This window comes from Cervus elaphus, chromosome 11 (assembly GCF_910594005.1).
Source record: "Cervus elaphus chromosome 11, mCerEla1.1, whole genome shotgun sequence".
Lineage (NCBI taxonomy): Eukaryota > Metazoa > Chordata > Mammalia > Artiodactyla > Cervidae > Cervus > Cervus elaphus.
In genome coordinates this window covers 91,294,003-91,321,409 of record NC_057825.1, presented here as the reverse complement: position 1 = coordinate 91,321,409, position 27,407 = coordinate 91,294,003, and the positions used below count along the sequence as shown (strand labels likewise).

General features: G+C 49.8%; 1 protein-coding gene across 5 annotated transcripts in view; it reads left to right on the top strand.

Moving 5' to 3' along the window:
* The window catches only part of SFXN5 (sideroflexin 5), a 125,094-nt gene that overhangs the window by 83,770 nt on the left and 13,917 nt on the right, over window positions 1–27,407 (top strand). For 2 of the 5 annotated variants that reach the window (XM_043918373.1, XM_043918372.1), the window contains 3 exons: window positions 13,212–13,327; window positions 15,283–15,368; window positions 22,687–22,804. In XM_043918373.1, coding sequence (XP_043774308.1) covers window positions 13,212–13,327; window positions 15,283–15,368; window positions 22,687–22,804 — 320 coding nt within the window. Of the gene's footprint in view, window positions 1–8,540; window positions 8,654–9,821; window positions 12,816–13,211; window positions 13,328–15,282; window positions 15,369–22,686; window positions 22,805–27,407 lie in introns of those variants that run through there. The other 3 variants (XR_006343628.1, XM_043918374.1, XM_043918375.1) reach the window with 3 other exon arrangements.

Genomic DNA, 27,407 nt, shown 5'->3' with positions numbered 1-27,407 from the left:
AATGTGAAAGGAGGGGGCCTGGTTGGTGTGGGCCAGGCGGGGAAAGGGCATTTTGGGGCCCTGAAAACTAGCTGAGATTTATGATTTAATAAATCATAAATTTATTAACTTTAGCTTTAGCTTATGATTAATGGGGGATCATTGAAGAATCTTCAGCTAGGGAGGAGCTGTGATAAAAGGGTGCGTTTCAGAAAATGAATGCGTCAGCAGGAATCTTTTATTAGGAGATCCCAAACTTCAGAGTCGGCCTATACCTAAATTTACAGGCTGATTTTTCAACCCAGAAATTCCCAGTCCTGAGTTTGTGACACTTCAATATGGGTTGTGAAATTCTCCCCCAATTCTCAGGCTATTTAAAAGAAAATATGTGCCCTATAGGGCTTCCCTGGTGGCTCAGTGGTAAAGAATCCACCTGCAATGCAGGAGACAGAAGAAACCCGGGTTTGCTCCCTGGGTCGGGAAGATCCGCGGGAGGAGGGCATGGCAACCCACTCCAGTATTCTGGCCTGGAGAACCCCATGGACAGAGGAGGCTGGCGGGCTATAGTCCAGGGGGTCACCAAAAGTCAGACACGACTGAAGCAATTGAAGCATGCATGCATGTACGCACACGTGCCACACAGCCCAGCCTCCCAGGCAGAATGGTGAGGGGTATCACGAAATCAAGCAAGTATTAGCGTACACATTCCCATCTGATAGCCTCTCCTCCAAAGACAAAGGCTGTGTAGGCTGATGTGATTCAAGTGTGTGTGTATACATAAGGTAATGATGTAGCAATACATACATGTCTGCTTGTAAATACATAGACCTTGTCTGGCAGGGACATGAGAATCTGGCTACAGTGGCTGCCTAAGGGGAGGGGAGTAAACTAAAGGTCAGGGATTGGACGGAGACTTACTTTTTATTATTTACCCTTTTTCGTGATTTGGATTGCTTACTGTATGTACTTGTTACCTACAAAATAAGACAGAGAGGAAGTGGAGTCTGGGGAGCTTTGGGCTCAAGTCTCCTGGTTTCCACTAGAGTGTTCTGAGTTTTGTTTTAATAAAAACTGTTCTGTTTTTTTCTGACAATACTTGATTGTTACATAAGTTAAACAATTTCACTTCTCTCCTCAGAGATAAGTTTGGTATATATCCCTCCAAATTCAAATAAATATCTCAAAATACAGGAATCTCTGCCTGTTTATTGTATTATATACTATAAACATACCAATATAAATATATATTTAATATAAGTAAGATCATACTGTGTATACTGTTCATAAATCTCTTTTTAACCTCACAATCAATTTGGATGTCTTTCCATGACAGTCATAAAATTCCAACTTATCCTTTTAATAGTCATAATAATTCATCTGTGGCTTTTAAAAAATTTTTTTTTCATCTGTGGCTTTTTTAAAGGTTGTGATATATTATTTCAAATACATGAAATATTATAGGAAACAGAGAATAAAATATTAGATGCACCCAAAGCTTTCTCTGCCCTCTGCCTTTTTAATTCTGTTTTCCTTCTTCTCTCTTGGGGAAGGCTACTGACTTACATCTTCCCCATTTGTGTTTTTATATTGTATCTTATGTGTCTATATCATAAACCAGAAATTGTATTGTTTATATGTTAAGTTTACATTATGTTGTGCTGAACATATCCTTTTAAACTTGCTGTCCATTGTGGTTTTGAGATTTACCCGTGTTAATACATATGCATTCATCTCAGCTTCTAAAGACTAATTGGGAACATCTAAGCTGTTTCCAGTTTCTCACTATTATATGCAGCAGTGCACCAGACAGCCTTATACACGTGTCCGTGTGCGCCCAAGCAGGAGCTTCTGCAGGCCAGAGCTGTTCAGACAACCACCTAGTGAGCTTTAAAAAGAGATGCAGACACCTGGGTCCTACCTCCGATTTGGTTTCAGTTGTGCAGCCAGTACTGAGAATCGGCAGTCGAGGGTCAGCACACAGAAGTGGAATGATCACATCAGAGGTAATGCCTATCTCTCAGTTCAGTTCAGTTCAGTCACTCAGTCGTGTCCAGCTCTTTGCGACCCTAGGGACTGCAGCACGCCAGGCTTCCCTGTCCTTCACCAACTCACGAACTTGCTCAAACTCATGTCCATTGAGTCGGTGATGCCATCCAACCATCTCATCCTCTGTCGTCCCCTTCTCCTCCTGCCTTCAATCTTTCCCAGCATCAGGGTCTTTCCCAATGAGTCAGTTCTTCACATCAGATGGCCAAAGTATTGGAGTTTCAGCTTTAGCATCAGTCGTTCCAAAGAATATTCAGGACTGATCTTTAGGATGGACTGGTTTGATCTCCTTGCAGTCCAAGGGACTCTCAAGAGTCTTCTCCAACACCACAGTTCAAAAGCATCAATTCTTTGGCTCTCAGTTTTTTTTATAGTTCAACTCTCAGATCCATACGTGACTACTGGAAAAACCATAGCTTTGACTAGATGGACCTTTGTTGGCAAAGTAATGTCTCTGCTTTTTAATATACTTCTAGGTTGGTCACAGAAAACTAGCCAAGCTGATCACATGGACCACAGCCTTGTCTAACTCAATGAAACTAAGCCATGCTGTATGGGGACACCCAAGACGGTCAGGTCATGGTGGAGAGTTCTGACAAAACGTGGTCCACTGGAGAAGGGAATGACAAACCACTTCAGTGTTCTTGTCTTGAGAACCCCATGAACAGTATGAAAAGGCAAAAAGATAGGACAATGAAAGATGAACTCCCCAGGTAGGTAGGTGCCCAATATGCTACTGGAGACCAGCGGAGAAATAACTCCAGAAAGAATGAAGGGATGGAGCCAAAGCAAAAACAATACCCAGTTGTGGATGTGACTGGTGATAGAAGCAAGGTCCGATGCTATAAAGAGCAATATTGCATAGGAACCTGGAATGTTAGGTCCATGAATCGAGGCAAATTGGAAGTGGTCAAACAGAAGATGGCAAGAGTGAACATCGACATTCTAGGAATCAGCAAACTAAAATGGACTGGAATGGGTGAATTTAACTCAGATGACCATTATATCTACTACTGTCGGCATCCCTTAAAAGAATCCCTTAAAAGAAATGGAGTAGCCATCATAGTCAACAAGAGAGTCCAAAATGCAGTACTTGGATGCAATCTCAAAAATGACAGAATGATCTCTCTTCATTTCCAAGGCAAACCATTCAGTATCACGGTAATCCAAGTCTATGCCCTGACCAGTAATACTGAAGAAGTTGAAGTTGAACGGTTCTATGAAGACCTACAAGACCTCCTAGAACTAACACCCAATGTCCTTTTCATTATAGGGGACTGGGATGCAAAAGTTGGAAGTCAAGAAATACCTGGAGTAACAGGCAAATTTGGCCTTGGAGTACAGAATGAAGCAGGGCAAAGGCTTAATAGAGTTTGCCAAGAGAACGCACTGGTCATAGCAAACATCCTCTTCCAACAACACTGTGTAGAGAAGACATGTGTAGATACATGTGTATATACATGTGTATGTTGTGTACATACAACAACATGTGTAGAGAAGACTCTACACATGGACATCACCAGATGGTCAACACCGAAATCAGATTGATTATGTTCTTTGCAGCCAAAGATGGAGAAGCTCTATATAGTCAGCAAAAATAAGACCGGGAGCTGATTGTGGCTCAGATCATGAACTCCTTACTGCCAAATTCAGACTTAAATTGAAGAAAACAGGGAAAACCACTAGACCATTCAGGTATGACCTAAATAAAATCCCTTATGATTATACAGTGGAAGTGACAAATAGATTTAAGGGACTAGATCTGATAGACAGAGTGCCTGATGAACTATGGACGGAGGTTCGTGACATTGTACGGGAGACAGGGATCAAGACCATCCCCAATAAAAAGAAATGCAAAAAAGTAAAATGGCTGTCTGAGGAGGTCCTACAAATAGCTGTGAAAAGAAGAGAAGTGAAAAACAAAGGAGAGAAGGAAAGATATACCCATTTGAATGCAGAGTTCCAAAGAATAGCAAGGAGAGATAAGAAAGCCTTCCTCAGTGATCAGTGCAAAGAAATAGAGGAAAATAAGAGAATGGAAAAGACTAAAGATCTCTTCAAGAAAATTAGAGATACCAAGGGAACATTCCATGCAAAGATGGGCACAATAAAGGACAGAAATGGTATAGACCTCACAGATGCAGAAGATATTAAGAAGAGGTGGCAAGAATACACAGAAGAACTGTACCAAAAAGATCTTCATGACCCAGATAATCACAATGGTATGATCACTCACCTAGAGCCAGACATTCTGGAATGTGAAATCAAGTGGGCCTTAGGAAGCACCACTATGAACAAAGCTAGTGGAGGTGATGGAATTCCAGTTGAGCTATTTCAAATCCTAAAAGTTGATGCTGTGAAAGTGCTGCAATCAATATGCCAGAAAATTTAGAAAACTCAGCAATTGCCACAGGACTGGAAAAGGTCAGTTTTCATTCCAATCCCAAAAAAAGGCAATGCCAAAGAATGCTCAAACTACCGCACAATTGCACTCATCTCACATGCTAGCAAAGTAATGCTCAAGATTCTCCAAGCCAAGCTTAAGCAATACATGAACTGTGAACTTCCAGATGTTCAAGCTGGTTTTAGAAAAGGCAGAGGAAACAGAGATCGAATTGCCAACATCCGTTGGATCATTGAAAAGCAAGAGAGCTTCAGAAAAATATCTATTTCTGCTTTATTGACTATGCCAAAGCCTTTGACTGTGTGGATCACCATAAACTGTGGAAAATTCTGAAAAATATGGGAATACCAGACCACCTGACCTGCCTCTTGAGAAATCTGTATGCAAGTCAGGAAGAAACAGTTAGAACTGGACACGGAACAACAGACTGGTTCCAAATCAGGAAAGAAGTGCATCAAGGCTGTGTATTGTCACCCTGCTTATTTAACTTATATGCAGAGTACATGAGAAACGCTGGGCTGGAAGAAGCACAAGCTGGAATCAAGATTGCTGGGAGATATATCAATAACCTCAGATATGCAGATGACACCACCCTTATGGCAGAAAGTGAAGAAGAACTAAAAAGCCTCTTGATGAAAGTGAAAGAGGAGAGTGAAAAAGTTGGCTTAAAACTCAACATTCAGAAAACTAAGACCATGGCATCTGGTCCCATCACTTCACGGCAAAAAGATGGGGAAACAGTAGAAACAGTGCCTGACTATTTTTTGGGGCTCCAAAATCACTGTAGATGGTGACTGCAGCCATGAAATTAAAAGATGCATACTCCTTGGAAGGAAAGTTATGACCAACCTAGACAGCATATTAAAAAGCAGAGACATTACTTTGCATCAAAGGTCCATCTAGTCAAGGCTATGGTTTTTCCGTAGTCTTGTATGGATGTGGGAGTTGGACTATAAAGAAAGCTGAGCGCCGAAGAATTGATGCTTTTGAACTGTGGTGTTGTAGAAGACTCTTGAGAGTCCCTTGGACTGCAAGGAGATCCAACCTGTCCATCCTAAAGGAGGTCAGTCCTGGGTGTCCATTAGAAGGACTGATATTGAAGCTGAAACTCCATACATTGGCCACCTGATGCGAAGAGCTGACTCATTGGGAAAGACCCTGATGCTGGGAAAGGTTGAAGGCAGGAGGAGAAGGGGGCGACAGAGGATGAGATAGCTGGATGGTATCACCAACTCGATGGACATGAGTTTGGGTAAACTCCGGGAGTTGGTGATGGACAGGGAGGCCTGGCGTGCTGTGGTTCATGGGGTTGCAAAGATTTGGACTCCATTGAGTGACTGAACTGTACTGAACGAGGTTGGTCATACCTTTTCTTCCAAGGAGCAAGCCTATCTTCATCTGCACCAAATGAGTAGGCTGGCTTTTACTCTGCCTGCAAGGGTGATTTTTGTTTCCCTACATCTTCTTCAACATTTGCTATTATCAATTTTTAAAACAAAATTATATCCATCTGAAATGGATCTTTCTCATTTTAATTTGCACTTTCTAATTCCCAGTATGGTTGAGAATCTTTTCTTAACTTCACTGGGCATTTGGGTCTCCAAATAAAAGAGAGAGGAGGAGATTTCTTTTCATTTATTGTTCAGTTGCTGAGTCTTATCTGTTCTTTGTGATCCCATGGACTGCAGCATGCCAGGCTCCCCTGTTCTTCACTGTCTCCCACAGTTTGCTCAAATTCATGTCCATTGAGTTGGTGATGCTACCTAACCATCTCATCCTCTGCCACCCCTTCCTCCTTTTGCCTCAATCTTTCCCAACATCAGGGTCTTTTCCAATGAGTCAGCTTGTCATATGAGGTGTCCAAAGTACTGGAGCTTCAGCTTGAGCATCAGTCCTTCCAATGAATATTAAGGGTGGATTTCCTTTAGGATTGACTGGTTTGATCTCCTTGCAGTCCAACAAATTCCAGACTGAAGACCTAAATGTGTACAGTAAAATGTTAAAGCTTCTAGAAGGAAATGTAGATGCACATTTTTGCAGTAGGGATAGAGTTTCTTGGTGATCCAAAAAGTATATACCAGAGAGGAAAGGATTGCTTATTTGACAACACATATGACAATATATTGTATGTTAAAGGGCTTCCCAGGTGGTGTAGTGGTAAAGAGTCTGCCTGCTAGTGCAGGAGACACAAGAAACATAGATTTGACCCCTGGATCAGGAAGATCCCCTGGAATAGGAAATGATAAACCACTGCAGTATTCTTGCCTGGGAACTTCCATGGACAGAGGAACCAGGTGGCTATAGTCCATGGGGTCAAAAAGAGTCAGACACGACTGAGCGACCGAGCATACACAAACACATATGTGTGTTAAACTGTATACAGAAGACACCATCAACAAAGAGAAAACAAGCCCAAGCTATTTGTAAACCATTAAACCAATGAGTCAAGCTCCCTTATTTTTTGCTTACACCCAAAGATGAAGAACTCTTGCAGGTTAATTTTTTTCTTAGATTCAAAAATCAGTCTTTGATAATTAGTAAGTTCACATTCTTGAATTTTAAAATATTTCTTTTATGAATTTTTACTTAAATATTTTTCAGTGATTTTGATCATTGTATTTTTCTCTGTAATTTTTATCTTATATTGGAATATGGTTGATGGACAATGTTATGTTAGTTTCAGATATACACCATAGCGGTTCAGTTATATATATACATGTATCTGTTCTTTTTCTAGTTCTTTTCCCATTTAGGTTATTACAGAATATTGGGCGGAATTCCCTGTGCCGTACAGTAGGTCCTTGTTGGTCATCTATTTTAATTATTACTAGTGCGTATATGTAAATCCCAAACTCCAAATCTGTTCTCCTCCCACCCTTCCCCCCACCCCACCCTTCCCCCACCCTGGTAACCTAAAGTTCATTCTTTGAGTCTGTTAATCACTGTATCTTTTTCTTAATAATTGTTAAAGCTCTTTATGTATTTTATGATCATTTTTGGCTGTAAGTAACAGAAACCCTGAACTCAAACTGGTTTAAATAGTAATGATTACATTACAGAGGTCAAGTCTCCCTTCAGGCATCAAGGCCATTCTATCTTTGCTCTGCCAGGGGCTTCATCTTCAGGCTTACTCCCTTCATGGTTGTGAGATGGCAACCACAATTCCAAACTTCATATCCAAACCCACCACTGTCCAGAGGACAGGAGGTTCTGCTGACCACCACCTCTTTTTTAGTGGGAGGAGGACTTTCCCAAAAGTCCTGCAGACACCCCTCATTGTCTAAGTCAGTCACACATCCCATCCTGGATCAAGGGAAGGATATTACACTTAGTTATGGGGAGTCAGTCACCATGACCCTCCATTGACCCTTCATATCAGTAGCCCTTTGTCGTATATATAATAAATATATTTTAAAGCTTCCCATTTCTTGTAATATGGTTCATAAATAGGTATCAAATGCCATGTTTCTTAATCCTAAGATACCTTAGTTGTGAGGCATTAATGTAACAATCTTTCCGAAGAGGAGAGGACTATATTTCATTTGAAGGAATAAATAAGCATATACTGCACATTCAATCCAAATCACTTTTTCAATATCACAGAGTCTGAATCTCAGCCTTTTTCACATTTTACAATTCTGTTTGGGGCATTGATTGTTAAATACAGCATCGTGACCACCACTGCTTTTTGTAATCTCTGCCTCTCTACTCTTGACCCTTCTTAGTCCCTTTTAAATTGACAGGTTAGTTTCAAAACACATAAAAGATTATTGAGTTCTTTTTTCATCTCCTACTTTATTATACTTGTGGTTTCATTTTATTCTTTACTTGAGGGAAAAAAATATTTTTAAAGCTAATCAGCTTCTTTAGGAAGTTTTTGAAACAGATGCCTAAGTACAGGACCCATGCATAGGTCATATCAACCCCTGCTGGGGTTTGAAATTTTTCTGATCTACTTCAAGAAGTTTGGCATTTCCTTTTCAACTTTTAGATAAGAAAAGCCTGGTTACATTCTCTTTGCAAAAATGCAAACGGTCTAGGTAAATTTAGGGTAAAAAAGTGGAAGTCCTTCAATAATCCCTAATTTTCAAATTTGTTTCTCTTCCCCAAGAGGATCACTTGGTGCGGTGTGACCCTTCCAGAACGTTATCCAGGGATTTGTGTGGACACATGTGTGTACCAGTTGTGTGGTTTACGTGCAGCAAACCATCCTGTACATATTCAGTAAGTTTGTTCACATAAGTTTGCTCTGGCGATCTTCCCATGTGAGTTCCCTAATGGTGGACATTTAGGTTGTTTCTAATTATTTGCTGTTACAAACAGTGCTATAATTAACTTCCTTGTAAATGTCTCTTTGTGCATATGGGCAAGCATTTCTTTAGGGTAGCTATCTATGGTTTGGCAATTTCTGCTGCCTTTAATTGCATTGCCTGGTATCTGGCAGACGATCTTCTGCATGTACAATAACTTTTCATGTCCATACTCTATTATAGTGTAAGTTTTAAAAAGATGTTTTAGGCAACAATTAGGAATCTAAGTTTAAGTTCAAATTCTGTGTGGATTGCTGTGGGCAGCTGAGGTGACACTTGTATGAACAGATGCCTCTACTTGTGGCTCAGGTCGCCCATGCACAGGCAGTTGTGATGAAGAGCAAGTAAGGTCTCCTCTGCTACACGGCGCATTGTGACCTTTGTACTGTTAAAATATGAGTAAACGCTTCTTAGAACAGAGGAGTTAGGGTGCTTGATTTTCCCAGATAAACAGCCCGTTGCTCCACCCCATATTTTGAATGGCCCTTGACCTGTGAGTTGATACAACCACATTTACAGAAATTCCTTTCCTCTACAGCTGGGAGTGTTTTGGGGCTATTAACTCCATTGATCGATGCCTCTGTTCCCGTGTTAGTTCAAGGGGCAAGCCCCCCCGTAGTCTTCTTTTTGAGAACCTTCTTACACATTTGTCTTTCTGTCTGCTGCTGTTTCTTCCTCCCCATGCTGTCCTTTTCACACGGGCACTTCATTAGCTGTTCACAATCTGCATGATTTTGCATCATGGTGTGTCTGATGTGAGAACATCTGCGGTAGTCAAGAGCATATTTTCCTCAGGCCTTGACACTGAGCTTGCCATCAGCATGGAGCAGTCTCTCTCGCTTTCTTTCCCTCTCTTTCTCTCTCATCCACTGACATCTCCCAGCATCGCTGCTCCAACATCAGTTATGCCTGAGTCTTGAATGGTGTCAATCTGAGTTGAAAATGTGCCAGCTTTCTTAACATTATCACTAACAGAATGCTTAATTAACCTGCTGATACTATCAGTAATGGATCTTGCTGGTATGCTAGGAAGAAGACCTGTAGCCCACGGTTGGTCTCTGTTTCTCTTTTCATTTCTTTAGTCTCTCAGTGACAGTACTGCTGGAGCTGAACTTTTCAGGAGTGTGGTAAGAGCGATCTGGGAGGGTTTGAAAGGAATCCAGTAGAACTTAAAGCTCTGGAAGAGATAGATCATGGAATCACTGAAGCAGGCTGGCATTCTCATTGCTCAGAGGTAGGGATGGCTAGTAACCGGTGCATACAGCAAGTGCTCAATAAATGGCTAACCACTGTACAGAGTCAACAGAAGAGATTACAGGGCATGTGCTGAGTTGACAGTAAGAAAGTGGGTGATCGCCGAGAGGAGCCTGGGGTTGCCATCATTCTGAGGTGGCTTTCAGGGATTTCTCTGTCTCTTTCCCATCTCACAGCTTAGATGAGAGGGGGACATTGTCATTCTCAAAAGGGTCTAGGCAGGGAGGGAGGATGGGTTTTCACTTCCTTTCATGCTTTGTCTTTCATCTCAAGTGGTTTTGTGTTTGGACCAATGGCCTGCTCTATCCTTCTGAGGCCACATCACATATTCAGAAATTTCAGAAAGCAGGTGAGATGCCACCACAGCCTGGGGCAACTCCATCAGCTCCCAAACCATGCTCTCATACACACGCGCACACACACACAGTTGGACATGACATGTTTCAGCTGTCCCTGGCTTCCCCCTACCTGGACAAGCCTGTAAAGTCAGCCAGCACCCAGAAATTCATGGACACACTAAATGCAGCCCCATTTTTACACTTGGGAGGCCGGCAGGGAGCGGAGTTCACAGAGTGAGTTTAAGCAGCTGCTCCTCCCCTGAACCACATTCCTGTGGCCTTGCCTTTCCTGGAATGGTGGTGGTGATGGTGGTAGAATGTATTCTGAGAGAGCAGAGATTAATGCCTTTCAGGGCAGAAAACTCCAATATTATCTCCAACGGTTTTCTTGGGTCTCCTGGTACTTAAGGGCCTGGCTGTCCCAGGGGTGTGATAGGTGCAGTACATCCCTGCCACCACTAGAGGGCGAGTCACTAACACAGGCCAGGTGCCCCTACCCAAGGCCTCTCTGGGGGCCCTTCTGGACCCCAAGCCCTAGGGGGCCCTGGGGCTATCAGGAGCTCACCTCTAAGGGTGAGGAGCAGGAGATGAAGAGCCAGGCTTGTAACCCAAGGCCGACTGGCCTGAAACCCAGGCTCCCATCCTCTCCTCCTTTACCTCAGATTCACCTGACTGACTCTCAGTCTCTGGGTGTGTATAAGACAAGGGCTTTTCAGCGTCAACTCTGCTGACATGTTGGGCCGGATCGTTCTTTGCTGCGGGGGCTGTCCTGTGCCTTGTAAGATGTTTAGTCTCTGGCCTCTACCCAGAGATGCCAGTAACAACCCCCGCCCCCCAGGTCGTGATCATCAAAAATGTCTCCAACGTTGCCAAATGCCTCACAAAACCAGCCCCGGTTGAGAGCCCCTGTTTAAGACAGGAGAGTGTGGCTGCTGTGGAGACAGCAGGGACTGATGCCGACAAGGTCTGCCCATGGCTTCCACTATGACTGTGTGTCGTGTGGAAACACGAGAGCTGCTCGGAGACGGCATATGTGCTGTAAACGCGTTTCGAAACTGTACTGGGTCTCCTGCTTTTCTTCTCCAAAGGCTGCAGCGTACCTCGGTCTTCCCCTCTGTTTACTCCACCTCCCCGCTTAACTGAAACAGGAGACTGAGGCTCCGAGACCCTCAGGGCCTCGAGCGGCCCCTCATCTGCAGGGCCCTGTCCCCCAACTGCAAGCGCCCTGGCCCGCTCCACTCCCTAGCATTGGCTTGGGCACCAGGAGCATCTGCGGTCCTCCTCCGACTCCACCTGCCCACTAGGCCCTGCCGCCCTCCAGTTCCCCAAACCCTGGCGCCCCCCCTCACTGGAGGGAGTGAGGAAGCAGCAGGTGTTGATGCTAATCAGCGTTCACAGCCCAGAACTGCAGTCGCTCCCAGGCTCACACACTCCCCAAAATTAAACACTCATTATACAAAATTAATTGACATTAATTAGCAAAAATTAAAACTTTAAACACAGCAAGGCGCTTTTGGGGGAGGAGTGAAGCAGGCGGGCTCCACATTTGTCACCTCCACACTGCCCACCCTCCCACCACCCCCAAATCCCCCCGCTTCCATCCTGGAGCAGGACCAGAGTTCAGGCGAGGTCAGCACCCACACCCGGCCCTGGGCCCAGGCCCAGCCATGTGAATCCCAAGGGAGAGAAGCCAGCTGATGGGCGGCCCCCCCAAAGTTGGACACACTCTGCCGAAGTAAGGAGCCAGGAGCCCTCCCCTCAGCCTGGGTCCCCATGATCTCAGCTGAGATGGGGAGGCATGGCCAAAGGAGGAAACCCAAGCATCTGAATCAAGAATGTAGAAGGCATGCCTTTAGCCCCCACCCCAAACTCTTCCATCTCCTGGGTACCCAGAGGATGGGGCACTGTAGCCCTTCAGCTCTGTCCCACTTTGCTGTGTGACCTCAGACAAGTCACCCCCCTCTCTGAGCCTCAATCTTCCATCCATATGATGAGGGGGAGGCGTTGGGTGAGCACTGAGGTTCCTGCCTGCTCTGGCACCTGCTGTCAGGGAAGCAAGTCTCTGGGAGCTTGATTCACTCCGAGGAGTGAGGGGCTAAGTGTGGGGGGCAGCTGGCATTTTAAGAGGACGCCCAGAAAGGCAGCCAAGGGGCTGAGGAGCTGATGGCGGAGCATCCGGCACCCGTGGGGGTTGCCCTCCTGGATGGGCATCCACTTCGCCTGCCGGTGAGGCCTAGCCCTGAGGAGAGGAAAGCTGTGTCCTGGATAACTGGCTGCTCTCTGAGCCCTGAACAGTTTCCCCTTCCCCCCTCACACGGGTTATTTACTTTCCACTTTTGCTTTCCAGGTTCCCAAGGGCCCCACATCCTTCACCAGGCTGACAGGCAGCAGGTCACGCCTTCACCCACTGTTGGAGCGGTGCTGTGCTTAGTCACTCAGTCGTGTCTGACTCTTTGTGACCCCGTGGACTGTAGCCCACCAGGCTCCTTTGTCCATGGGAATTCTCCCAGGCAAGAATACTGGAGTGGGTTGCCATGCCCTCCTCCAGGGGATCTTCCCAACCCAGATATCGAACCCAGGTCTCCCTCCTTGCAGGTGGATTCTTTACCATCTGAGCCATCAGGGAAGCCCATGAATACTGGAGTGGGTACCCAGAGGATCTTCTCCAGGGGATCTTCCCAACCCAGGAATGGAACCGGGGTCTCCTGCATTGCAGGAGCTGGATTGCATTGCAGGATTCTTTACCAGCTGAGCTACCAGGGAAGACTCGGCGTTTATTCAGAAGCTTCATTGCCTGGTGTGGGTGGAGCCCAGTGGTCTTCTCCGCAAGGTAGAATGCCATCTTCCCCCTTACTCCTGCTCCCTTCTCTCTCTCTCCAGCCAGCGCCAATATCTGCAACGTGGTCCTGATGAGGTACGGGGAGCTGGAGGAGGGAATTGATGTCTTGGACGGTGACGGCAACCTCGTGGGCTCCTCCAAGATCGCCGCCAGACATGTGGGTCATCTGGGGGCTCAGGGGGCTGGTGGGGAGGCTCTGGTTAGTTTTCCCTCGACGTGTTCATTCCCCAGGGGTTTTTGTCCACCGTGCCCTTGCCTTTCCTCTTGAGCTCGCCTCCCTGCCCCACCCCAACTCCCATCCGTATGAACCACAGGCCTCAAGTCTGGCCCCAGTCAGCCCTGCCCTTTGGACACCCTTGCTTCTCTGCAGCAACCTCTTCACCCCTGGGAAACATCCCCATCTCTTATCCCAGCCCCTTAGGACCTGCTTTCTCTGACCTGTTAATTGGTGAGGGCAGAGGAGACCTCCCCCCCCCCCCCCGGGAGCTTTCTTTCCCTTCCCCAGGACCTAGAGCCCTGCTCCCAGGGCCTTCATATCCTCCTGGGTGAGAAGAGGACAGGTGGAAGTGGATGATTTGTGGTTCTGTGCTAACAGGCGCTTCTGCAGGTGATACGTCACCAGGGAGTGAGTGTGGCCAAGGTGAAGGGATTTCAGGCTTGCAGGAAGCCATGGGGATGGTTTGGGGAAGAGTATTTTGTTTCAAGAGGCCCTCTTTCACTTATTTCACTTTTCATCAGCCTCACCCACTCTAGCAATTAGAATTTTTTAAAAAATTCCAGTGTGCGTGTATATCTTCCTGTGCTTTCCGGCCTTCATCCTAATGGCGACTAGCGTCATGTCCTGCCCTAGCCTCCAAGTGCCGGGTCCCCTCTGCTCCAGCCCCTCTCCCTCATCAGCTCACGTGGGGCCCCCACCACATTCTGTCAGCGAGGCCGTCTCCATAAGCCTCTGACCCCACTGGGAAAGTAAGTGCCCGTGCAAGGCTTGTGAGGGGCAAGGAGCTCAAGGGTGCTGGTGTCCACACCACATCCTCTGCTTCCTGCACAGGCTCTGGGCACCCCCCGCATCCTTACACCTGTTCAGGAGACTGGAGGGACCCTCTCCCAGGCCTTCCTGAAGCTGATGATGAAGAACCCAGGTTCCTGGGAGAAATATTCAGCCCCCGGCCCCTCATCAGAAGGGATTTAGCCTCAACTTCCTACTGACCCTAACCTCCTATCCAGCCCTATACCTTTCCTGACTTCCTGAGAGGGTGGCCAACCATGACAGCTCCTCCACGTGGTCCAAACAGCAGGGAACCCCAACTCTTCTGCAGCCCTGGGCTTCCCTTGTCCTGACTCTGCTGGCCCCTTGCTATTCTGGAGAAAGACTCCAGGGACCCACGTGTTACAAGCATTCCCTGAGCCTTCTCTGAGAACCAGGAGCCTGCATCCCAGTGACCATCAGGATTCAGAGATGCCACTGAGCTATGCCTCAACAGCCGCCACTGCCTGGGGATCCTGAGGGAACCCCCGAGCCAGGCCCCAGGCAGACCCCTTACGGGGACTGCAGACACTCAGCAGAAGCCTTTCCCACTACAAAGTTGACCTCTTGTCACTAAGACAGACTCTCCTCCAGAGCCAGGAGATGCAGCGCCAGCACACCTCTGTCTTTAAGGGCCAAAAAGAGAAAGTCAGTCCCAGAATCTCTGTTCTCACTGGGCACAAGGAACCGCAGGCAGCTCAGCGGGTCCCAGCTGTTTGCTCTGGTCCTTCCAGCACCTGCGTTGTTTCTGAGCACCTTGCATTCTCCAGGTGCTTCCTCTCAGCCGCAGCGCCCCCCCCCCCCCCAACTCGGGCACCTCCCTGGGCCTGGGCGCAGGCCCCTTCCTGGGGCTGCCTCTGTGTTGCCACCCCTCCCCCACATGTGGCAGGTGATGGGAATCTGTGATGGGGAGAGCTTTTTTCTGTTATCGGGAATACAGCTTCGCGAGCAATTCCATGAATTATTCCGTTCAGCCAGATGTGCTTAGCAGTAGTACACACGCCTAGGGGCTCAGGGCGGGCTTTGCTGCCAGGCAGCTGTCCCGCCCCCAGAGGCCCCTGCTCACCGAGCCTCTGCTTGCCCCTCAGGCCCTGCTGGAGACAGCGCTGACACGAGTGGTCCTCCCCATGCCCATCCTGGTGCTACCCCCGATCGTCATGTCCATGCTGGAGAAGTGAGTGGGGCCAGGATGGCGGCCATTGTGGGGGGGTGGGGGGTGGGGGGCGGGAAGGGGGCCCTGCTGGCCCAGGGCAAGGGCCCTGGATTGTTCTGACTCTCCTTGAAAGGACTGCTGGAATCATCTTGTGAGAATTAACGGACTCTCCCTGCTCAGGACCCTGCTGGGAGGGAGGTCCTGATCCCAAGGCGGGGCTGGGGTTCTTAGGGTGTGTGTGTGTGTGTGTGTGTGTGTGTACGTACTCTACTAGTGCACAGCATAGGACCAGGGGTAGACAGAGCGTCTGAGGACTGCGGCGGGAAGACTCGACTTGGGCCCAGCACACCCCTTTCAAGCATCTGCAGTGAGGCAAGTCTCCACCTCACTATGCCTCAGTTTCTCCATTTATAAAAATAATAGTATTAACCTTCGTGCCACCCTCAGAGGGATGTTCTGGGAATATATTCGTCTTGTTTCTAAAGAGAAAGTCAGGAGTCATGATTGTGTCTCTAAAAGAGATATCTGCTTTTGCTTAATATACTTATAAAATATTCATGTTGTGTTATGGTAGTTGGTTCCTTTTAATTGACAAGTGGTATCCCATTGTAAGGGCTTCCCTGGTAAAGAATCCACCTGCAATGCAGGAGACCCAGTTTGATTCCTGGGTCAGAAAGATCCCTGGAGAAGGGATAGGCTACCCACTCCAGTATTCTTGGGCTTCCCTGGCGGCTCAGACAGTAAAGAATCCACCTGCAAGGAGGGAGACCTGGGTTCGATCCCTGGGTTGGGAAGATCCCCCGGAGAAGGGAAAGGCAACCCACTCCAGTATTCTGGCCTGGAGAATCCCCATGTACCAGAGAAATCTGGCAGGCCACAGCCCATGGGGTCACAGAGTCAGACTCTACTGAGTGAGTAAGCACAACACAGCATAAAGGAGATACAAGAATAAGAACAGTGATGGAGTGATTCTATTCATTAATGAGGGTAAAACTGAATGATGAAGATGGGGATGCTGCTGGGAGGAGAGGCCGAGGGGAGGAGGGAAGAAACAGGCAGATCCCTGAAGATGAGGGCAAGTCTAGGAGGATGGCAAGGAGCAGGGAATGGTTCTAGGTGCAGGAAGATAAGCAAAGGCCTGGGTCTGGTGCAGGTAAAAGTGAAGAGGTGATCCCTCCCTCCCTCTGGGGGCCCAGCCTGGAAGGGGGCACCTCAAGGGTGTGGGTGGGCTTGGGGCTGTGTAGGATGAGGACAGGGTTGGTGGCACTCCGTCTAAGTCTGTGGGTCAGGGGCTTCTCCCCAGTTTGGGGACGTTCTTATTTCCACAAAACAAATGACAGTTAGCATCAAACACTTATTAAACACTTGTTACATCCCAGTCCTCTCTCAGCTAGGTCCTTACCTAAATGCCCTCTCCTCAAAGATGCCCTCCCTGACCACCCCATTGAGATGCCAGCCACCAGCACTCCTTCCCCTGCTACACTGACTTATATTTACTCATAGCACTTACCAGTGTCTGAGATTCTTTTTCTAGCTGTATATTATCTGTTTGCTTCACTAGAATGTCATCTACACTTTTGTTTTTAAAGTTACTCAGTCGTGTCCAGTTCTCTGTGACCCCATGGACTATACTGTCCATGGATTTCTCCGGGCCAGAATACTGGAGTGGGTAGCCGTTCCCTTCTCCAGGGGATCTTCCCAACCCAGGGATCAAACCTAGGACTCCTACATTGCAGGAGGATTCTTTACCATCTGAGTCACCAGGGAAGCCCATGGAGGCGGGTAAACTCCTTTTGTTTTCTCCCTGGCACAGCATCTAGCATAGTTCCTGGCACATTGTGATGTTCAGTGTTTGTCGAATGAATGAATGATCTCATTTAACCTCCACAACAGTGCAATGAGGTGAGTATGGTATCCCTATTTTACAGATGAGGAAAGGAAGGCAAAAAGAGGTTGTGTATCATCTGCTTACAGTCACTCACTAGGAAATGGCAGAGCCAAGCGTGACCCAGGAAGATGGCTGCAAAACTGGGCTCTTCCTACCACACTGGCTGCCTTTTGGGTTTTTGGATCCAGCACATAATCACGTCTTTGGAATACACCCCACATAGAGACAAGGGAGGAGCAGATTTGGTCTCAGAAAGCCTGTGTTTTGATAAGGGGGGAGACTCACACACAGGTCAGCTGCAGGTGGGACCCAGCAGTGTGTGAACAGGGTCAAGGTGATCTTGAAGGGAGGTCTGGTCCAGAGGAAAGGAGCTTCAGCCAACTCTGAGATCAAGATAGGATTTGGTGGGAAGGAAGGCTTTGGGGGCAAGATTGGGCCTATTGTGTGGACCTTGAAGAGCCCAGCCTAGGAGAAGAAAAGGAGCCCTGTGTCCAGCTATGGGGCTGATCCCTTTCTCCCCTGAAGAGTGGGGAGGTGCAGGGTGGGAGTGAGTACCTGAGTGGGGATGGCATATTGAACACTGAGATTTAAGAAAATTAATCTCCTCTAGAAGTTACAAAAATAAAACCTGGAAGTGATTGCTTTGGTGCCCCTGACCCTATAGACATAGCTCTCTGGTGACCTGAGGTTGTCCCCAAATACCAGTGACTACCAGTGCACACAAGGACCCCACCTGACAAATGAAGAAGTAGGGGGACTTCTGTCTTCAAGGCGACTGAATCTTGAACCTGAAATGTGCAGAGAGAGAATGTATGTGATGCCTCTGGGTGACATCTGAACTGGGTTTGCAGTAAGTGGAGTGGTGGTTAGTGTCCCATGTGCTGGAGGCTTCATGGGAGATGGGGTGAGATTGTCCCAGTTCTGAACATCCTGGCCCGGAATCGCCTGGACTACGGGCACCCCGTGTCTGGCTCAGCTCAGAGTCCTGAGAAAGCCCCGAAGGCAGGTAGGTGTGGGTTAGTGGGTCTCCTGGCAACCTTGTATTTGGTTGGTCCTTTCTTGAAGCTCGTGAGAGGGTCTCTGAGGGAGGTGAAAGAGTCCAGTCTGGGTTGCCCAGGAATATAAGGTGGGCAAGACTCAGTTTGCACCCTCAGAGACATAACTAGCCTCGCATATAGGGGGAAATGTCAGACTGAGAGTTGGGGGCGGAGCAGGGCAGGCACCAGCTGAGACTCCTGGAGGCGGGGCTTCCACTTCCAGGTCTGGCTGGTCAGTTTCCCACCTGGAGAACCCCCTGACTACCTGGTCTGCTAGAGCTCGGCATTTTGCACCACCCAACAGATCCCCACTGTTGAGCACCCCACAGCCTTCCCATGCAGGGTTCTAATGGCAGGGCCTCTGCTGAGGAGGCTGTTGGGAGAGGCAGCCCGGCTGTCAACCCTGGGAGCCCTGGTTGGGTGAGGGAGTCAGGACCGCCAGGGAAAAAAGACAAAAGCACACTTACAAAGCAGCCTACTTGCAAATTAATGGAGCGCAAAGTAAGACTGCTCCAAGTGCTGAGGGAATGCACAACAATGGGGAGACAAGCTGTTGTGTGGCAGGCCTCAGTTTCTCCTCTCCGGGGGAGCTCTCAGAGACGAGGCCCCTGGGTTTCCAGCTAGGATAGCACAGGTGGGGCTCATGTTCAGATGTCCCGTCTCTGAGACTGAAAGGAAAGGAGTCTCAAGTCAGAAGCCAAGAAGCCTTTAGCACCAGAGCAGAGCACCCCTCTGAGGAGCTGCACACCCTCCCCTCACCCTCCACTACCCCTCCTCTCAGGTCAGGGCTCACACTCCAGCTCCACCTTCCTGGGGAGGAAGTTGCTTTTGGACTCTGGGCTGGGAGAGCAGCCCCGTACCCCCACCTGAACCCCCCAACTCAGAGGCAGGTGTGGGACTCTCTCCCCCAGCCCTGCGTCCCTGCCCTGGATTGGGCCCTTGGGTTCACTGCCCTCCCAGGGTGGGTCTCAGCTGTTTGGGGTTCAGGCCACACCCTCCACGGTGGTTCCTGAGGCCGCTCCCCAGCCTCCCTCATTCCCTGGGATCCGGGTCTTTCCTCTCTCCCAGGCATTCGCACATCTCTCCATCTGCATATTTTAACTCCCCCAGCTGCCTTTCCAATTCCTCCCTGCCATTTCCCTCTCCTCCACCCCTCCCCCTGTCCTGCTGTGTTCACTCTCCCGCCCGGGCTGGGGCTTCAGAGCCTACTGTTGGCTGCTGTCTGAGCCTGCCTCCTTCCCAAGTGGGGAGCCAGGCCTGGGGCTTTCTGGATCCCTTGTACAGTGAAGACCTCAGCCAGCCACCTTGAGAGAGGAGCCGAGGTCACAGCCCCACATGGAGAGGACTGGTCTGTCCAGTGTCCCCGCTGGAATGAGACCGTGGCCTGCCCCTCACCTGCCTGGGAGGAAACCTCGCTCCATGACCCTGGGGGACGGACAGTGCCTCCAGGGAAAACACACCCTCCTGTCTGTTCCCCCTGCTCTGGCCACCCTCAGGGCCCGAGGTCCCAGTCACTGCCCTTCCTGGTCCTGCTGGAGAAGTTGTGCATGTTAAGTCTCTTCAGTCATGTCCGATATTTTGCAACTCTATGGACTGTAGCCCACCAGGTTCCTCTGTCCATGGGATTCTCCAGGCAAGAATAGTGAAGTGGGTTGCCATGCCCTCCTCCAGGGGATCTTCCCAACCCAGGGATTGAACCCAAGTCTTTTTATGTCTCCTGAAATGGCAGTCAGGCTCTTTATCACTGGCGCTGTTGTAGCCATGCGTTCTGGGAAACAAACTCACTCAGAAGGACAATGCAGATAGTGGAGTGTAGTTTATTATACCAGCAGGCCCAAGGCAGAGTCTCCTCTTAGCCAAGGACCCCGACCGACTTTCGTGAAAACCTTATATACCTTAAGTGTACTGCTCAAGCCCACATCCCCAAAATCCTTAAACCTAGCCTGGAAAGTGTTAAAGGGAGATACAATCAGGTTACAGCCATGATTCATAATCAGAAGGGTCAGCTGGTTATATATTGTAGCCTACACCAATGGTGCCATAAAGATTACAAAGGTGATTGACTCCATAGGGGATTATTACATTCTTTTTGGCAATGGGAAATCTTGGTATGGAATTTGATGTTCATCAGTCCAGGAGGCCAGTTCGGCCGTAGGTATGTTATCCCCATGGCTACTGTTGTAGGAAGAGGGGCCCCCCCCTCCAGGGCCCCAAGAGCAGGCTCTTGTCTAACACACAGAAAAGAATTGTCTGAGGAGACACGGGCTGACAAAGCAAGAGATTTTATTGGAAAGGGCACCCAGGTGGAGAGCTCTGCCATGTGGCTTACAGTCTCAGATTTTATGGTGATGGAATTAGTTTCCAGGTTGTCTTTGGCCAATCATTCTGATTCTGAGTCCTTTCTGGTGGCACACGCATTGCTCAGCCAAGATGGATGCTAGCGAGGATTCTGGGAAGTGGACGGACACATGGTGTCTCCTTCTGACCTTTCCCGAACTCTTCAGGTTGGTGGTGGCCTATTAGTTCCATATTCCTTACCAGGACCTCCTGTCATAAAACAGTTCAAGCGAATGGCTACTAGAGAGCCCGGCCAGGGTGGGTGGTTTCAATCAATGTGCTTCCCCTAACACTGCCAGGCACATAGTCCAAAGCTCACTGAAAGTGCAAGATGGAGTTTCCTTCTTTTTCAAGATGGAGTCGGCTCGGCCTGTTCCTTTTCTCCCTCAGCGCCACCTAGGAAGCCCCCTGGACTGAGGGAGAGGGAAGGCCAGAAGGGTTTGAGTTTGATTTGGGCAATCCTGTCCTGCTGCTCTTAATCCTATGGAAATTCCCCTCCCCAGTAGATCAATTCAGGCTTAATTCAACAACTGGTCAGATGGTGGGGTCTGGGCCAGTGGGGAGGGCTGGGGGACAGCCCAGCCACTAGGATCTCCCTCCTTCCAGCCGGAAACAAGGGCAGTAACGATAGCAACACTAACACACCTCACTGAGCACTTAGGCTGTCCCCGTCTTTTACTGAATAGAACTTACCAGTAATTGGGTTGTTGTTGGTACCTTAGCAGGCACATTCTGGGCTAGAGTGTCCCGAAATGTGGTCTGGGGATCACCTGTTTCAGACTCAGGGAGGATTCCCAGTGTGGCACCCACAGAATCAGGATCTCATGAGGGTGAGGGAGTCTGCATTTTTAACCCCAGCCTGGGTACGAAAGTTTGGGAACCACTGCTCCCAATTCTGCTGTTCCCTTAGAGCCAGAGTCGCTCTTGGGATTTGTGTCTGGAGATAAAGGTGGTGTGGAATTTGCCTGCCCACACACTGAGGCACGGCCCCCAGGAGCGCCTCTCCCCTGCCTGCTCCAGGAGGGGAGGGCAAGAGTCCCAGTTACATCTTCTTCCCACAGAACAGTCTTCCTCCAGTGAAGGCTGACGCTTCCTGAGGGCAGCGTTAGTACCCACCCAACATCCCTTGGCAAATAATCCATCCTGCTGGCCCACCTCACCCCAGGAGTCCCCCAAGTAGATGGCCTGTGGTCTTCACTCAGACCTGGTGGACTGTAAAGAACGAGATGCTCTGATGGACAACACAGTGAAGGTGGACCCGCCAACTACTATGGCCCCCACTCTGTCTGGAGAGCCTATTCTGTCATGGGGCTGGGGGACCTGGGCCCCAGAGGGAGGCTTTCATATCTCTTTTCTGTCCAAGAATCCCTCCTCTGACACTCACTGCAGGGAGGGATGTTAGCTGTGAGCTGGCGATGATGTGGTCAGAGGATCCAAAGGCAGGAGCCGGAGCAGCTCAGTGACAGCACTTGCGGGGAGTCAGGAGCCCAGATAGCAGCCCTGCCTGCCTCCTGCAGACTTGGCCTTGGCCTTGGGCAAGTCACTGTCTTCCTCTGTGGCTCTTGGGTCAAAGTTGACCAGGCGGCATGTAATCTTCCCACACCCAGAAGAGGATCATCCCCTCCTGGCTATGCACATGTGTGTATGCGTGTTCGTGCATGCGTGAATGTGTGTGTGGTTTGTTCACTATTTCAATGCATGCCTCCTTCAAGGACCATCTTCCTCTGCTGTAACCCCGTGGGGTCCCCCCAGCCCCTGCACAGGAGCAGGGGTTGGCAGCCTCCTCTGTTGTCTCCCCCACACGGGGCCTTCTTTCCATGGTGGACTCACAGTGGGGTGGAGCCCCCACAAAGTGCTCGTTTATGAGCTGTGGTTGAGAGTTCAACCAGCAGTGTTCTTCAGGTCAGGGCCTGGGGAAAGTGGTGCCAATGGGTGACGGTCCCCAGGACAGAATTTCTCCACTACTATTTGACTACTGGCTGGCACTGCCCTTGGGCCCAGTGGGACCCAGCATGGTGGCTTGGCCAGCTTACTCTGTCTCTGGGTCTCATGGCTCCCCCTTCTCTCTCTTCCGCAGGACAGCTCTCCTGCAGGCGCGTCCCCGGCTGCTCCTCCCCGTGCAAAGCCTTGTGTGCCTGGCAGCCTTCGGCCTGGCCCTGCCGCTGGCCATCAGCCTCTTCCCTCAGATGTCAGAGGTCAGTGGAGGGAGGGGCTCAAGGGCAGGACAGGGAAGGTTTGCAGTTTGGTCATTTATGAACCAATACTTAGTGCTGACTCCTTAGCAAGGGGCTAACTAGGCACTGGGCTTAGAAGGTGAATGAGACACGCCCAGGTTCTCACCTCAAAGAGTCAAGGTCAAGCAGTGAACACAATGATGACACAAGGAATAACAAGTGAACGGTGAGTGGTGTGAGGATGGGAGGTGTTCGGCTGTGGGAGGGGACGGTAGGGGCTCAAACGGTGCCAAGAGAGACATGGCATTTCATGGGGCCTGAAGGATGGGTTAGAGCTGCCCAGGTGTGTAAGAAGAGAGGGGGCACATAGGCTGAAGTCACCTGGTGTGAAGGTCGGTAGCTGAGGAAAGCCTGCGTTTCCGGCAGAGAGTGGAGAAGATGAGGGGCTAGGTAAGGGGGGCCTAGGGCCAGGTGGTGCTGGGAAGCTGGAAGCCACCACAGAGGGTAAGTGTTACCAGAAGAGCTGTGCAGAGCAGGACCACAGAGTCCCGATTTTGAATGGTCCCTGTGGTTGCATGCTGAGGCTGGGTTGCAGCTCCAAAGGAGAAGGAGCCTTCAGGAGGCAGTGGCGCACGTCCAGTTAGAGAGGATGGTGGCTTGGACCAGGCTGTTGGCAGCGAGCATGGAGAAAAGTGGGTCCTTTAAGAGAGAGTTAGGAAGCAGCTTTATCCGGATTTGAGGAAGAACTGCATGTGGTGGGAAGACAAGGAACCGGCAGGATATGCGCCTGGCTACCAGGCAGATGTAGGTACTGCTTAACAAGATGGAGACAAGGAGGAGCTGACATGCGGGAGGACAGCGAGTGGAGCTGGATGGGTGCGTGGGGCTTGAGGAGCCTGCGGAACACGTGAACGGAGGTGCCCTGTGGGATTTGGCTTTGGGTCTAGAATCCAGGAGAGAGGCCTGGGCTGGAAGGACAGAAGTAGGGGCCCCCAGTCTAAACAGTGTTGGAAGCCAGGGTAGTGGGTGGGATCAGTCAAGGAGTGTGTGGTGAAAAGAGGCCCCCGGAAGGGGGCTGCCCAAGGATGAGTGGCCAGGGAGGTAAGGATGGAACCAGGTGGGATTAGACTTGGGGGCATCCTTAGACAGCAGACTTCCTGTGAGGTCAACCTCTGTGAGGCTGAAGAGTGTCATTGGTATCTCTGGACATGAAGGCAAACCCCATCCCAAGGGATTGGTGGGGCTCAGCAAGGGGGGTGGGGGTGAGGAAACAGGGTGGCAGGCTGACCTTGGTCTAGAGGCTGGGGATGGAAAAGAGAGAAGGGAAAGGAAGCCAAGGGGAAAGAGAGAAGCAGACCAACCACTGGAATGAGATGTGGGATCAAGAGAGGCTTTGTTTTCACTCTTTACAAGTGGGAGAGGCTGGAGCTTGTGCAAATGCAGAGGGAAGACCTCAGGAGAGAAGGAGGACATTGGAGGGGGAGGGTGGAGAGCAAGCCCGTGAAGTGGGGGAGGCAGGGCACGGATAGCAGTTCAGAGGATTCGCTGGGCGTGGCGACCCCTCTGCACTTCAGTACGGGGAGGCAGATGCGCTTGGGGTGGAGTTTGGGGGTGGGAGGTTAAGGAAGTTGTTCTGATGGCTCCTGGGGTCTCAAGACTGAGCAGAGGAAGTAGGAGAGTGGGAAGGGGAGGTCAGAGGTCAGAGGGCCATGGGGGAGGCTGGAGACCTTCAGAGGGGAGAGAGAGAGAGACGGGGGAGCAAGGAAGTCAGCGAGCCTGGGGGGCAGGGCCAGGGGTCAGCGGAGGGGCTGCCTGGGGGAAGGTACAGGGCTGCGGGGGTGGCCAGGGATCATCTACCCCGAGGTACAGGGCCGGCTCCAGTTTTGTCTGGCTGAGTGAGGATTTGGGAGGCTGGTATGAGTTCAGGAGGAGCAGAGGACCCCAGAACCTTAGCTGGGTTGGGATGAAGGAGCAGTAGCAGGCTGGGTGAGAAGAGCAAGGTGCGGTGCAGAGGCAGACCTGGGGAGGCAGAGAACGCCTGGAGCCACTGAACTCATGGAAGACGGCGGCTGTGGCTGCAGGACTGTGCCTGCTCAGTCCTCGCCAGAGGGGGTGGGTGGGGTGCAGCTTCCCCCAGGCAAGTTGAGGAAGGTGAAAATAAGGTCCTGGGTGTTACACCTAGACTGTGAGGACTGGAGACATAGGGTCTTAGAGTCGGAGGAAGTGACCCAGCCTCCAGGCCCCAAGGAGGGTATGGACTGGCATCACTTCCCTCCACTGAGTCCCAGAGTTTCAGGCAGAAGCTATAACGGGAAAGGGCTCCTGTCTTGGGGGCCAGCCTAAGGCACACGGATGGAAAGCAGTATCCTCATGCCTCCGGGGCCCAGCCTTGTTACAAAGCCTTCCAAACCTTATAGCTCACTCCCAAAGCTGAACAGCTATATCCTGAAGCTTTGGGACCCAAATGGAGCTGGGGGTTCCAGGTTGCCCGGAAGCTCAGAAGATGGGAGGGAGGGCACTTGTTAGTGGTCCCAGCACCCCCATGTGGAAGGCCTGAGCCCACACTCCCCAAAGTCATGAACCGTGTCTCTGTACAGTTGGGCCGAATCTGCGGTTCTGGGCGGGAGTTGAGTGCCCCGGGTGCTTGCAGGCACCTCTGTGTTCAGAAGCCTCGAGTAGCTCCCATATCTCTACCTGACTGCACAGGGGAGGGACCCAGGGCAGAGAAAGCCTACGAGAGAATTGGAGCCTGTCCCATTGGAAGAATTTTCGAGGTCATCCAGTTTATCACCCCCCTGGCTATCTGTGGGGGGAAATGGAGGCCCAGAGAAGCTGAGGGTCCAGAGTCACAGATAAGCCAGGAACTGATGTGGGAGAACACACAGAGGCCCGCTCCCAGTTCAGAGCTCCCAAGAGGTGTTGCATCTGCTTGTTTCATGGGATTTTCTCTCTTACTCTTTTCGCCTGTCCTGGGGCAGTGAGAGAGGAGGGAGCTGGGGCCTCCCTGTGGTGGTGGAGTCTAGAACTGTAGGTCTTTGGAGGGTGCTCCTCTGGGACAAATAACAGAGAAATGGCCACAGTCCAGCCACTCCAGCCTCCAGCTATGGCTGCCGAGAGGTGGTCTAAGTGAGCAACGTCCAGGCTCCTTCCTTTCTCCAGGCCTGCCACAATTAGGCATGAAAGTTAGTTCTGGGTGTCTAACCAAAGTGCCTCTCATTGCAACCCAAGCCTCTTTCTCTAGATTGAAAAGAATGTAGTCATTTTGTAATAAATCTCTAGAACTTTCTCTGGGAAAGGAGAGTAGGGACGTGATTTTCAGAGCCTCCTCCTCACCTGCATCAACCCCACAGAATGCAGGCTGGCCTGCGCATTATGGGGTGTCTTGAGGCCTGTCTCTGACCTATGGCACTAAGGCCATCAGGCTGAGAGGACCTCGTTCCCTCTTTCTTCCTCCCAATTAATTCTAACGAGGTGCTGCTTCTGCTGTGTGGGGATCATGTCTCACATTCCAGAAGCCAGTGGGATTTGCCACAATGAGTCTGGACTTGCTTGGGCTGACCCAACCTTGCCAAGAGCCACCAGGGCTGTCAATAGGAGTAATCACTGGCACACTAATTAATTAATTAGGTGACCTGGAGATGGAATTTAGGAACTGGTTCCTAGAATGGCTGTCCTGCAGTGATTGGTGTGGGGTTTCCAACCCACTAACCCCAAAAGTTGAGGAAAAAACTTCAATCCCCTCTTCAATTGCTGAAAGAGTTTTGTCTACTCTTTTCAAACTAGTATTTCTGCCTATTAAAATGGTGCTAATTTTAAAATTAAAATTGCAAATGATAATAATTATAGCCACCATTTACTAAACATCTACTAGGGGTCTCTGAGTGCCTTGTATTAAATCTTCCTAATATTCCTTAAGTCAAGGGAGTACTCCTGTTTATCAAGGGGTGTTGCCTAGACAGTTAGATATATGTGTCTCAGGCTCTGGGGAGAGATTTTGGCTGGGGAACATGAAACCTTTGATGCATGGGGGAGACTAAAGCCCTGGAAGTGTCGAGGTTGCCATGGGAGGGAAAGAAAAGCTGTCTTAACAAGGGCAGGAGCAGCCAGGGGAGAAACCTGATGAGCATTTTCATGGACACTGAGGACAAGGCCATTTTGAGGAGGAGGGGGCTCCCTGCAAGTAAGCTGCTGCAAAGGGGACTAGCAGGAGTTGACAAGACTTGGCAGCCCAGGGGTGTAGCTGGACAAAGCAGTTGTGGAGGCAAAGTGGTAGTCAGGATTCTCTCTCTGTTCTGAGAACTGAGCTCAGGGATGGGAAGCCACTGGAGAACAGCAAAGAAAATGTCATTCACCGCTGTATTGTGAGATGGTCAAGGGATGGGACACATTGGGTGGCCGCTGTCCTGTGGGATGGGGGCTTGGGAGCCCAGGGAGAGGGCCGTGATGGGGAAGGAGTCATACAGCCCAGGGCAAAAAGGCATGGCCTCCGGGGGGCCCTGGGGTCCAGTAAGCAGAGGGCCTGGTTGATATGGTGGTGAAGTATGGATCCAGAGCATGACAGTCCTACAAGGCAGGGACCAGTATTATTCCATGTTTACAACTGAGAAAACTTAGGCATATAAGC